At 42.8% G+C, this 13,290-nt stretch overlaps 1 protein-coding gene across 2 annotated transcripts in view; it reads right to left on the bottom strand.

The window, feature by feature from the left end:
• igsf21a (immunoglobin superfamily, member 21a) overlaps nt 1-13,290 on the bottom strand; it is a 270,253-nt gene that overhangs the window by 87,369 nt on the left and 169,594 nt on the right. For both annotated transcript variants that reach the window (XM_041888425.2, XM_041888426.2), the window contains exon 3: nt 5,242-5,363. In XM_041888425.2, coding sequence (XP_041744359.1) covers nt 5,242-5,363 — 122 coding nt within the window. The remainder of the gene's footprint in view (nt 1-5,241; nt 5,364-13,290) is intronic.

Below are 13,290 nucleotides of genomic sequence, written 5' to 3'. Positions count from 1 at the left end.
TGTCTCTTTGTCTGTCTGTCTCTTTGTATGTCTCTCTGTATGTCTGTCTCTCTGTATGTCTGTCTCTCTCTCTCTCTCTCTCTCTCTCAAACACCATTGATGATGCATTATGGGTACAGTGTATTTTTTAAGTATTTCCCGAATTCCTCCACCCTGCCTTAAAACCCATTGCTCATTAATCAGCAACTAATAAAAATCTGATTAACACTAAATCACACCAAGGTGAGGGGCTGCAATACAGCCTGTGTGCGTGTGTGTGTGTGTATGCGCAAATGTTTGTCATTTGTCCCTGAAACGCCAAGAAGTAGTTTACCTTGAAAGTTAGAAGTTCAGGGCATCAAAATAGTGTCATTACTCAAACATTTGTATCATTAGAAATATTATCATTAAGTGACTCAGCACAAAAAACGACTTCTCTCTCACAGTACAGGCAAAACAACATACTACATACTGTTTCACACTATAGAAACACCTATGTACACATACACACACACACACGGATAGGATCGATGGAAATGAGGCCACGCAGAAGAGCAGCAAAAACAGCAGAGAAAGGGAGAAGAAAAGAGAGAGAGAGAGAGAGAGAGATCAATCCTCCCTGCGGAGTAATGACTCTTCTGTTTAACTCTGTGTTTTATTCTAGCAGCCCTTCCTGTGCTGTCCATGCCTGGCAGCTGTGCTGTGTTACAGGGACAGGCAGGGAGCGAGAGAGTCGTCCTGACAGAACACTGCACAGAGCAGTCCCTGTTAGCTCAGCCAAACAATCAGCTAACCTGGTGTCAGGAACTGGACTTCTGCTACGCTGTGCTCTTCTTAGCCTTAAGTGCAGGAGCCTTGTATCCCTGCATTAAGGCTAGCTCGGGGGAGGATTGGCTGATTTAAGTATATGAGAAACAGAGACTGTTAGCCTAGAGGACAGAGATATGAAGAGACTAGAGAGGTGTGTAAGGCAGTAAGGCAGAGGAACACTGTGTCTCCGCCAGTGTTTCCTCTGGAGAGGATAGTCCTATTTTAAACTCAATGCCATTGATGTGAACACTGTGATTCTCTGTGCTGGGAGAGGGGGATGGCTTTGTAGGCTACTATGTGTATGCTGATCTGTCCCAAGTCTGTGTTTACACACAAAGCTGTATATTGTTGTTGTCCACAGGCCTGGATGGTTGACTGGAGCCTAACCCACACAAGAACAGAGAGGAAGATTCTGAGAAGACAGCTCTTAGACAAGATGGTGCAAGGCATGGAAAGATAGGTGAAACAGTGGCAAAGCGTCACAGAGAAGCCTCACAACACTGAATTATTTTCCTGAGTGAGAGTCTTTCTGTGAAGCCTGTTGAAGAATGACAGCGGGACTTGCCCTTCAAATTTAGGAATGGGGAAAAGGTTGTATGACTAACATTGTGACTCCTATTAAATATTCACACTGATGGAATTAATTTTTAAACACCTTCAACAACTTATTTTCCCTCAGTAGTATGGGAAAGTCACAAGAAGGGTGACAAAGCTACTGGTAATTTACCAAAGTTACCGGAATATTCTATGGCAATTGAGGTAACTTTGGTAATTTATACTTGAATAACTTTAAAAAAAAGATGTATTCATATATAGTATACATGTTTTATATCTGTGTCCATATCATCCATTAGTTTCTAGTAGATAGCCTAATTAATGAAAAAAGCGTCTAATCAACAATGGCATTATTTTCTATTAACTCTGCAACTCTTCCAACTATTGTCTTTTTTCATAACTGCCACCAGTTTGGCCCCAAAACACGTACAACAAAGACATATAGACATAGTAAAATAAATAAAAGTCTGTCAAAATATATACAGTATAAAGGACATTTCATGCTGAAACCATTATATTAAACACTAATGGTATTTACTAAGTTGATGGTTTATAATTAGGATAATGTTTTACAGCTATATTCCTTCAAAGTTAACAAAATTATGGTAGTTTACCGGTAAACTCAGAAGGTTTCCAGTAGTATAACCTTTCTATGCAACCCTAATCTGCCTTTGACATGGAAGTGGTGATATTTCTACTTGGGAAATTAAGCGATCTCACACAGGAGGACATTGGGGTCTACATTTTGTTACGTTACAGCCTTATTCTAAAATGGATAAAATTAAATAAAAATCCTCATCAATCCACACACAATACCCCATAATGACAAAGCAAAAACAGGTATTTAGACATTTGGTCAGGGAGGTGAACAAGAACCCGTTGGTCACTCTGACAGAGCTCCTCTGTGGAGATGGGAGAACCTTCCAGAAGGACAACCATCTCTGCAGCACTCCACCAATCAGGCCTTTGTGGTAGAGTGGCAAGGCAGAAGCCACTCCTCAGTAAAAGGCACATGACAGCACGCTTGGAGTTTGCCAAAAGGCACCTATAGACTCTCAGACCATGAGAAACAAGATTCTCTGGTCTGATGAAACCAAGATTGAACTCTTTGGCCTGAATGCCAAGCGTCTATTCTGGAGGAAACCTGGCACCATCCCTACGGTGAAGCATGGTGGTGGAAGCATCATGCTGTGGGGATGTTTTTCAGCGGCAGGGACTGGGTGACTAGTCAGGATTGAGGGAAAGATGAACGGAGCAAAGTACAGAGAGATCCGTGATGAAAACCTGCTCCAGAGCTCTCAGGACCTCAGACTGGGGCGAAGGTTGACATTCCAACAGGACAATGACCCTAAGCACACAGCCAAGACAATGCAGGAGTGGCTTCGAGACAAGTCTCAATGTCCTTGAGTGGCCCAGCCAGAGCCCGGACTTGAACCCAATTGAACATCTCTGGAAAGACCTGAAAATAGCTGTGCAGCGACGCTCCCCATCCAACCTGACAGATCTTGAGAGGATCTGCAGAAAATAATGGGAGAAACTCCCCAAATACAGTAGTACCAAGCTTGTAGCGTCATACCCAAAAAGAATCAAGGCTGTAATCACTGCCAAAGGTGCTTCAACAAAGTACTGAGTCAAGGGTCTGAATACTTATGTAAATGTGATATTTCAGTCTTTTATTTTTAATAAATAAGCATACATTTCTAAAAACCTGTTTTTGCTTTGTCATTATGGGGTATTGTGTGTAGATTGATGAGATTATTATTTTATTTTTTATCCATTTAAGAATAAGGCTGTAAAAAGTCAAGGGGTCTGAATACTTTCCGAATGCATTGTATGAACAGCACTGTGACTGGTATACCAGAGATGGGTTTTTTCATTGTTCAAAGCTTGTATCTATAACCATGACAGTGTTAGATAAACTGTCAAATGCTGTGCAGATGAAGAGACAATCCTTGAATTTGGTATTTTGAATGTAGCTTAATTTTTTTTAACGTATAGTAATTGCCATTCATCTTACATTTACATTTACATTTTAGTCATTTAGCAGACACTCTTATCCAGAGCGACTTCTAGGAGCAATTAGGGTTGATCTTCTTGCATATGTTTTGTTTTTCATCAAAACGACGTCAAGGTAAGGATGAGTATTGGCCTGTATCACTGTCATTTGTCAAACAGCTAGCTGTCTACTTCTAAGCCCAGGGGCAGTTGATGAAAATAGAAAAGACAGAAAAATTAACCTCCCTTTCTATTTGCAAATCTACCCCGGTAATATTGACACTACAAGCACAGCATATTCCTGAGATTTAACACCATATTCAGAAAAAATGACAAAGCATGCAATGAGAATCTACAGATTTCATTTGTGGATATGAGAGATTATGTGAAATATCAGAGCTCTGCATCCCTCTCTGCTGTTGAACTCTGTGTTCTGCCATGGAGGAAGGCATGGGATACATCAGGGAGGATTCAGATTCCTCCTGACTAGACTTGGGTGATTATGGCAGTAGCCCTTTTACCTCTCTGCTTGACTAACGCCAGCTAAGCACTCTGCCAGACAGACAGGGCAGAGCAGGTACCGTCCAACTGTTTCTCATGCTGGGACTGTCGATTCAAATCCTAATGAGTGTGTGTTTGTGTGTGTGTGTGTGTGTGTGTGTGTGTGTGTGTGTGTGTGTGTGTGTGTGTGTGTGTGTGTGTGTGTGTGGGAGGGGGGAGAGAAGAGGGAGGGGGGAGAGAAGAGGGGAGGGGAGAGGGAGGGGGAGAGAAGAGGGGAGGGAGAGAAGAGGGAGGGGGGAGAAGAGGGGGGAGAAGAGGGAGCGGGGAGAGAAGAGGGAGGGGGGAGAGAAGAGGGAGGGGGGAGAGAAGAGGGGAGAGAAGAGGGAGGGGGAGAGAAGAGGGAGGGGGGAGAAGGGGGGAGAAGGGGGGAGATAAGAAGTACTAGAGTGATGCAGTGTGTTGGCTTAATGGCTTCTATTACTCCTCTATACAAAGTATGAGTGCCAATATGAGAGAGCGATGGGGGAGGCAATGAAAGCAAGAGGAGAGAACGCATGGGAGAAGGAGGGGGAGAGGGGGGAGATGGTTGGTGGAGAGGGAGGGAGATGGTTGGGGGAGAGGGAGGGGGAGAGGGAGAGAGATGGTTGGGGTAGAGGGAGAGGGAGCGAGAGAGGGAGAGGGGAGCAGATGCCAGCCGTATTGTTAAGGCCCGGGGTAAAGGAAGACAGTACCCATGACTCCTCAGACATGTCATCTACCCAACCAGAGCCCGATGATTCCTTTCGCTCCATCCCTCTTGCACTCTGCAAAAGTTGCTCATATCATAAACAGAAGGGCTCTATATTCTGGGATCGGGTAGGGTGTGTATGTATGTATGTATGTATGTATGTATGTATGTATGTATGTGTGTGTGATGGGAAGGAGGGTGGCAAAGGAGGTGTGGAACACAGCCCTGCATGCAGCAGTGCTGCCCCAAGCTCTGCCTAAGGTGAACCACACTACCCGGAAAATAAAGGTGAACCACACTACCTGGAAAATATGCAGCTCTGTGGTGGGAATAATGAGCTCAACACTGAAATCTACATCCTGAGCAGCAGAGTGGCTGAGTAGAGTCTCACCACCTCTCGTCCCCTCTCTCCCTCTCCCTGCCAAGACGATGATGGTGTTGACCCTCCATCGGGGTCATCACATCCAGGCCCAGCATCACCCGCAGCAGATGGTAGGAAGGAACTAGCAAAACCTCTGCTCACTAATCCCCAGAGACATGGAGAGTTTCTTGGGATATACTGTAGGTTAAATAGACGTATAGTGTACAATGTAGCAGGGCAACAAACTGAATGGATGTTCCTGAACACAATGGGAGAAACATTCAATGTAGAAGTGATTGGTTGTGATGCTTACCGGACCGTAGATTGGTACACAAGGTCTTCCCGTTTGCGGTAGTCCTCCATATGAGAGTAATTGGTATTAAACATAGCATCGTAGGTGAAGATTTTCTGCTTAATGGTGCCCCCGTCTGTGACCTGTCAAACAAAAAGAGAAAGCATGAATAAAATGATATGGTCTATAATACATGGGACGGATATTTCTATACCTGTGGAAGGTACGTTGGTACCATAAGCTGTGTTCTGCACCAACCAAATATATTATAACACTTTGTCCAGAAGCAAACTCAGTACCCTTACAAAAATGTACCATGGTACTACTATGTTACTTTCATTCATACCATGGTACTACTATGGTACTTTCACTTATACCATGTTATAGTCTGAATCATGGAAATGTACCATTGTTTAAGCCTTGAAGTATGATGGTACTACCATGGTACTGCCATTGTACCTAAATATTACCATGGTATTGTATATTTTATACCATGGTATAGATCTGAATCATGGGAATGTACCATGATTTTAGCTTTGAAGTATAAATAACCCCCAGGCTACTATTGTTGGTCATAGTTTGTCTGTAACATCAAAGAAAAAGGGAAATAGTTACTGTGAAAAAGGCATAATAGTTTCTGTATTAATAGTACCGTTTCTTGCTCATGTTTGGGTTCACTATGTTGCCAACCTGTAATGTGGGAGAATGTGAGATATATGGTAGCCTAATCTTTGGCATTTTGTAATCATTTACAGTAGTTATAGTCAAGGGGTGTTGTGCTTGTTTCGGCCCGCAGAGAGAGCCTAGTGGTTGCTTCACGCTCTATCACTCTACAGTGGCTCTCGCGCTAGCCAGTGAGTCAGTTGAATGAGAGAGCCAAGCCAAATGAAAACTGAAGAGAGAAGCGCCAGATAAACAAAATATTTTAAACGTTATCATCACGGTGAGCGAGTTATAAAGCATAGGATATGAAACACCAAGTTAAGCGGAGTGTAATGATATAATTGTTGTTATTTTTGATAATGTTTATTTATAAAAGTTGTGAGAGTGAGCTCAGAGCGTTGTCTGTTCGTAAATTCAGAGCGTTTCGCTCTCGGAGCGTTCAGAACGCACAGGCGGAGGAGTAGGGTTGATCCGAGCGTTCTGACCTCACGACGGCACCCAAGCTAACTGGCTAACGTTGGCTAACTTGCTAGCTACTTCCAGACATAAACGAGAGAACACCTCACTCTGACCAGTTTACTCTCCCTTGCATTTTACATTTCAGTCATTTAGCAGACGCTCTTATCCAGAGCGACTTACAGTTAGTGAGTGCATACATAATTTTTTATACTGGCCCCCCATGGGAATCGAACCCACAACCCTGGCGTTGCAAACGCCATGCTCTACCAACTGAGCTACATCCCTTGCAGAGCTGGTTAGGCTGTTTTCATGTTATCCAGAGCATTGGTGACTGTAACTGTGCTGCTGGCAACAATTTAATTACGCTTTTTTGCCGACGTTTACCGACACTGGCCATATTCAACGGGTGTTGACCGTTCGTAAATTCATCAGTTATTCGGCGTTCTGGCACACTCAGCCGAGAGTGCTCTGAAATCGGAGTAAATGGCCAAAGTGAATTTACGAACGCACCCAGAGTGTAAACATTGTAACTTGCTGTTTTTAGGGATATGTTGAGAATTACATGATAAATGTATCTATGCGATAAGATTATAATTTTTTGTATGTTGGCTATTTAGAATTGTATAATAGTAGCCAAGTCAGTTGAATGAGTGAGATACAACTGAAAACTGTGTTGAAGAGAGAAACACCAGATAAACAAACTATTTTAAATCTTCAAGGTTTCAGACTTCCTTCATTCTTCTCACCATACCCTATCCAGGTCCCAAGGTTTAAGAGGGTACACTACACTACTAGACCGTGTGTGTTGGGTTTTTTCACTATGAGTGAAATGGGTTTAAGAAGGTACTAGGCCTATGCTTTGCCATTGCAGAGCAAGTAGTCAATGTTGCATTATGTGAGTACCATAAATTAATACGTTTTTGGTCACTTTACCCGAAAAACGGTGGGACACAGACCATCATAATACATTGTAAACAACTACCATGCTTTCTTGTTTCACTACATGCTGCTAGTACAAAACCATGGTATGTTTTTCATTGTACTACCATGGTTCATTTTTGTACCATGGTAGCTAGTACAATGAAAATAAAACATGTTTTTTTTGTCACTACCACGTCATTTTCCTGCCATGGTAGTGACGCAAAAAACATGATAGTCCCATGGTATTTATTTCATTATACTACCATGGTACATTTTTATAAGGGTACCCAGTACCCAGGCCTAGCTCCTGAGTGGCGCAGTGGTCTAAGGCACTGCATCACAGTGCTAACTGTGCCACTAGAGATCCTGGTTCGAATCCAGGCTCTGTCGCAGCCGGCCGCGACCGGGAGACTCATGGGCGGCGCACAATTGGCCCAGTGTCGTCCAGGGTAGGGGAGGGAATGGCCGGCAGGGATGTAGCTCAGTTGATAGAGCATGGCGTTTGCAACGCCAGGGTTGTGGGTTCGATTCCCACGGGGGGCCAGTATAAAAATAAAAATAAATGTATTCACTAACTGTAAGTCGCTCTGGATAAGAGCATCTGCTAAATGACTAAAATGTAAATGTAATTTACTGCCATGATAAGGTGTTTTTTCTGTCTAAAAAGGGTGATAAGGAGCCTTTCAAGCTAATTTTGAAAACTGCCAACGTGATGAAATCAATGTGACACTCACTTATGTAGCTTTATGGGCCCTGTGTAGCTCAGTTGGTAGAGCATGGCACTTGCAACGCCAGGGTTGTTTGTTCGATTCCCATGGGGGGCCAGTATGAAAAAGAAAAAGAAAATGTATGCACTCACTAACTGCAAGTCGCTCTGGATAAGAGCGTCTGCTAAATGACTAAAATATTTAGGTATGTGCCCATGTATTTACAGTGCCTTGACTTATCCCACATTTTGTTAGGTTACAGCCTTATTCTAAAATTGATTAAATTGTTTTTTTCCCTCATCAATCTACACACAATACCCCATAATGACAAAGCAAAAACAGGTTTTTAGAAATTTTAGCAAATTTATAAAGAAATTAACTGAAATATCATATTTACATAAGAATTCAAACCCTTTACTCAGTACTTTGTTGAAGCACCTTTGACAGTGATTACAGCCTTGAGCCTTCTTGGGTATGACACTACAAGCTTGGCACACCTGTATTTGGGGAGTTTCTCCCATTCTTCTCTACAGATCTGCTCAAGCTCTGTCAGGTTGGATGGGAAGGGTTGCTGCACAGCTATTTTCAGATCTCTTCAGAGATGTTCAATCGAGTTCATGTCCGGGCTCTGGCTGGGTCACTCGAGGACATTCAGAGACCTGTCCCGAAGCCACTCCTGCGTTGTCTTGGCTGTGTGCTTAGGGTCATTGTCTGTCTGAGGTCCTGAGCGCTCTGGAGCAGTTTTTTTATCAAGGATCTCTCTGTACTTTGCAACGTTCATCTTTGCCACGATCCTGACTAGTCTCCCAGTCCCCGCCGCTGAAAAACATCCCAACAGCATGATGATGCCACCACCGTGCTTCACCGTAGGGATGGTGCCATCCTCCAGATGTGACGCTTGGCATTCAGGCAAAAGAGTTCAATCTTGGTTTCATCAGACCAGAGAATCTTGTTTCTCATGGTCTGAGAGTCTTTAGGTGCCTTTTGGCAAACTCCATGCGGAATGTCATGTGCCTTTTACTGAGGAGTTGCTTCCGTCTGTCTCTACCACAAAGGCCTGTTTGGTGGAGTGCTGCAGAAATGGTTGTCCTTCTGGAAGGTTCTCCCATCTCCACAGAGGAACTCTAGAGCGCTGTCAGAGTCACCTCCCTGACCAAGGCCCTTCTCCCCCGATTGCTCAGTTTGGCCGGGCAGCCAGCTCTAGGAAGAGTCTTGGTGGTTCCAAACCTCTTCCGTTTAAGAATGATAGAGGCCACTGTGTTCTTGGGGACCTTCAATGCTGCAGAAATGTTTTGGTACCCTTCCCCAGATCTGTGCCTTGGCACAATCATGTCTCGGAGCTCTACGGACAATTCCATCGACCTCATGGCTTAGTTGTTGCTCTAACTTGCACTGTCAACTGTGGGACCTTATAGAGAGGGGTGTGTGCCTTTCCAAATCATGTCCAATCAATTGAATTTACCACAGGTGGACTCCAATCAAGTTGTAGAAACATCGCAAGGATGATCAATGAAAACAGGGGATCACCTGACCTCAATTGTGTCTCATAGCAAAGGGTCTGAATACTTATGTAAATAAGGTTTAATTTATTTTGTATAAATTAATTTGCAAACATTTCTTTTAAAAACGTTTCGCTTTGTCATTATGGGGTATTGTGTGTAGATTGCTGAGGATTTGTATTTATTTAATCAATTTTAGAATAAAGCTGTAACGTAACAAAATGTGGAAAAAGTCAACGGGTCTGAATACTTTCCGAAGGCACTGTAGTCTTAAGGTCTTAATGAAGACTGACACTGCAGCGTTCTGTAGGTGTCAAGCAGTCGGAGGTAATGGCTTGTGATGAGATATTGCGGAGGTGGGGGATATATTCAAAGCACCGTAGTCTCATTTTGCATCCCCTTCTCTTTTTTTGTGGGCTGCACAGTAAATGATGGAGCACTGCTCTCCTCTCTAATATTCACAGGGGAGAGGAAGTCACTTAGCATTTGAATGACTGTGATTTCTCTTCTCTTCAGCGTCACAGACAGACGTAAAGAAAAAAGGTGACAGGATTTTAATGGAGCCGCTAATGCCGCTTTGAAGGAAGACATTGTTGGTGGGTTGGGGATCTTTCTTCCCTTCGCACTGAAGATGCTCTCGACCGCTTCCTACAGATGTAGAATCTTAATTTGAGTCAGTTTTCTACAGCAGGAAAATAATCCTGCAGCAACGGGAAATGTTAATTATTATGTGGATTATAATTAATATACATTTTTGTAGGGGTTGATAGATTGTTTGTAAGGGAAAATCAAGTCAGAAATATGTCAATTACAAACTTCAGAAGCCTTTTTAACCTCAAATAAGTTAAACATTTCCTGCATTGCAGTAAAGTTCTCCTGCAACAGGGTGATCAAATTAAGATCCTATCTGTAATCCAATCCTCTCGGAAGCAAATAAGGCCTATGCATATTGTGATTAGTTACTGCATAATGTACACAACACCTCACGAGGGGACAGTACTGCGTAATTACTTTTATTTGAGCAAACAATTCTGGTGCCTCATAAATGACTGTGGAGCAACTCATATCACCTCTCTGTCTCTGGGGAAGGGAGCTAAATACCTCAGGCTGTTGCTAAGAGGTGCACAGGGATTGCTTGGTTACCAATCCACACCGCTCCGGCCAACTGACGTTTCTTCTCCAAGATGAGTCTAGATTTGCCTCCCTCCTCGACAATTTCTAGAATGCGAACACATTCTGAACATTCTGATTGGTCACATAAACCGATGGGTTGGGCCAGAGACGGCCTACATGATGACGTTATCAAAAATGTGATACTCTGGTTAGATTTTTTACAGGCGATCCAATCGCTGATGAATCATTTTGAAGTCACACAAACAACTTCTAGGATGGCAGTTTCAGACTGAATGTACTGTATGTAGCGATCTATTAAATTCAGGGTGAGTCGTCAGGCAAACACAGAGGTAGAAGTACTGGAACAACAAATATTGTGTTTTTTAGGATATGCATAACAGTTGTAGGTGGCATTAGTGGAATACATTTTTGTCTCCTGTAACAAATGTGGGTGACATCACATTTTCATTGCTATGGAAGATTAATTGCATGGAGGTCTAATCAGTGAAAGGCATCAGGACCTACTGGTGAGGATAGGGACCATGACCATGATAGGTACAAAGTGTTTACTTGGCTTGGCCACAAACAGACTTTCCTTGAGTGACACCACTTTGCCCAAGGAATGCTTTGGCACCACACTCAAGGCCCCAGAATTATTATAGCCATCTGTTCCTCTTTTAAATGTCAATTCAGGGATGTAGACACACACCAGCGAGGTGGCATCGTTCCGAGGTTTACAGGGAGAAGCAACAGCAAAAGGTCAGCCGTTAAAAGCAAAGCTGTGTTGGAAAATTGTGCTTTCCCACCAACCTGCTCTGTGCCTGGATTGTAGTCATTGTAATGGACCTTTCAGAAAAACTGTGATACATTTTTGTCTGACATCACTTTACAAAAAAGCATGGAAAAATTGGAAGTGAATGACGATGATATGTTGAACTCAGGGGAATGTGTGTTTGAGATATAAAAGTTAAATGACAAGTTCAAGTCAATGACAAGTGTGACGGCTGCACCGCGGACCGCACAGTACAAAAACCCTGCCTAACAAATATCCTTATCATTTATGCACGTTAACAATCACTTTGCACGACACACATAATATATAAATAACAACGCGACACAGGGCTTTTGATTCTTATATCCCATAACTTTTTTGCAGAAATGCACAATTACAGTCTTGACATGTGTTATTATCGTTACTCTATGTTGAGTTCTAGGTAATGTATTCTGTTTACCTCCATGTCTCCGCAGTTACTGGCCCCATGTCTGCAGCATGCAAGCCAGCTGTGTTCTGGAGTTTCGTTGTTAAAGTATGGTTCCAGAGGAGCGTTGGAAAGTGCCACCGCTCTGTTCATTGCAGGGAAACACTTTTTCTGTCACGTGTTGAAATAGCAAAGTACCTTTCATACATTGATACTGTGTACTGTTAATGCTAAAATAACTTGATGTATCAGTAACCTAAAACTTTATATCATGATCATGTTTATTGAAAATGAATGGTTTGCAAAACCGGCCCCCGGCTCCACGAGGGGTCGAAAGGAGTATTTTGTGCCCCCTCAGTTTTTGTTTTATGTCCCTATATAAAAATATCAAAAAAAGTTCAAATGATTGAGTGATAGGTTGCCGCGAAATCTGTATCTTCGCTGCGCTGTGTCAGCACAATGGACAGAGCGCGCCGTGGTGTGTGTAGGGGGGCTATGGAAAGCCACTGGGGCGGTTAGGTACACTATACACTACCGGTCAAAAGTTTTAGAACATCTACTCATTCCAGGGTTTTTCTTTATTTTTACTATTTCCTACATTGTAGAATAACAGTGAAGACATCAAAACTATGAAATAACACATATGGAATCATGTAGTAACCAAAAAAGATTCTTCAAATAGCCACCCTTTGCCTTGATGACAGCTTTGCACACTCTTGGCATTCTCTCAACCAGCTTCATGATGTAGTCACCTGGAATGCATTTCAATTATCAGGTGTGCCTTCTTAAAAGTTAATTTGTGGAATGTCTTTCCTTAATGCGTTTGAGCCAATCAGTTGTGTTGTGACAAGGTAGGGAGGGTATACAGAAGATAGCCCTATTTGGTAAAAGACCAAGTCCATATTATGGCAAGAACAGCTCAAATAAGCAAAGATAAATGACAGTCCATCATTACTTTAAGACATGAAGGTCAGTCAATACGGAAAGTTTAAAATAACTTTGAAAGTTTCTTCAAGTGCAATCGCAAAAACCATCAAGCGCTATGATGAAACTGGCTCTCATGAGGACCACCACAGGAATGGAAGACCCAGAGTTACCTCTGCTGCAGAGGATAGGTTCATTAGAGTTACCAGCCTCAGAAATTGCAGCCCAAATAAATGCTTCACAGAGTTCAAGTAACAGACACATCTCAACATCAACTGTTCAGAGGAAACTGTGTGAATCAGGCCTTCATGGTCGAATTGCTGCAAAGAAACCACTATTAAAGGACACCAATAATAAGAAGATACTTGCTTGGGCCAAGAAACACAAGCAATGGAAATTTGTCCTTTGGTCTGGAGTCCAAATTGGAGATTTTTGGTTCCAACTGCCGTGTCTTTGTGAGACGCGGTGTGGGTGAACGGATGATCTCTGCATGTGTATTTCCCACCGTAAAGCATGGAGGAGGAGGTATTATGGTGTGGAGGTGCTTTGCTGGCTACCACTGAATTCTGCAGCGATATGCCATCC

This window comes from Coregonus clupeaformis, chromosome 10 (genome assembly GCF_020615455.1).
Source record: "Coregonus clupeaformis isolate EN_2021a chromosome 10, ASM2061545v1, whole genome shotgun sequence".
Classification (NCBI taxonomy): Eukaryota; Metazoa; Chordata; class Actinopteri; order Salmoniformes; family Salmonidae; genus Coregonus; species Coregonus clupeaformis.
This window is presented reverse-complemented; position numbering and strand designations above follow the sequence as displayed.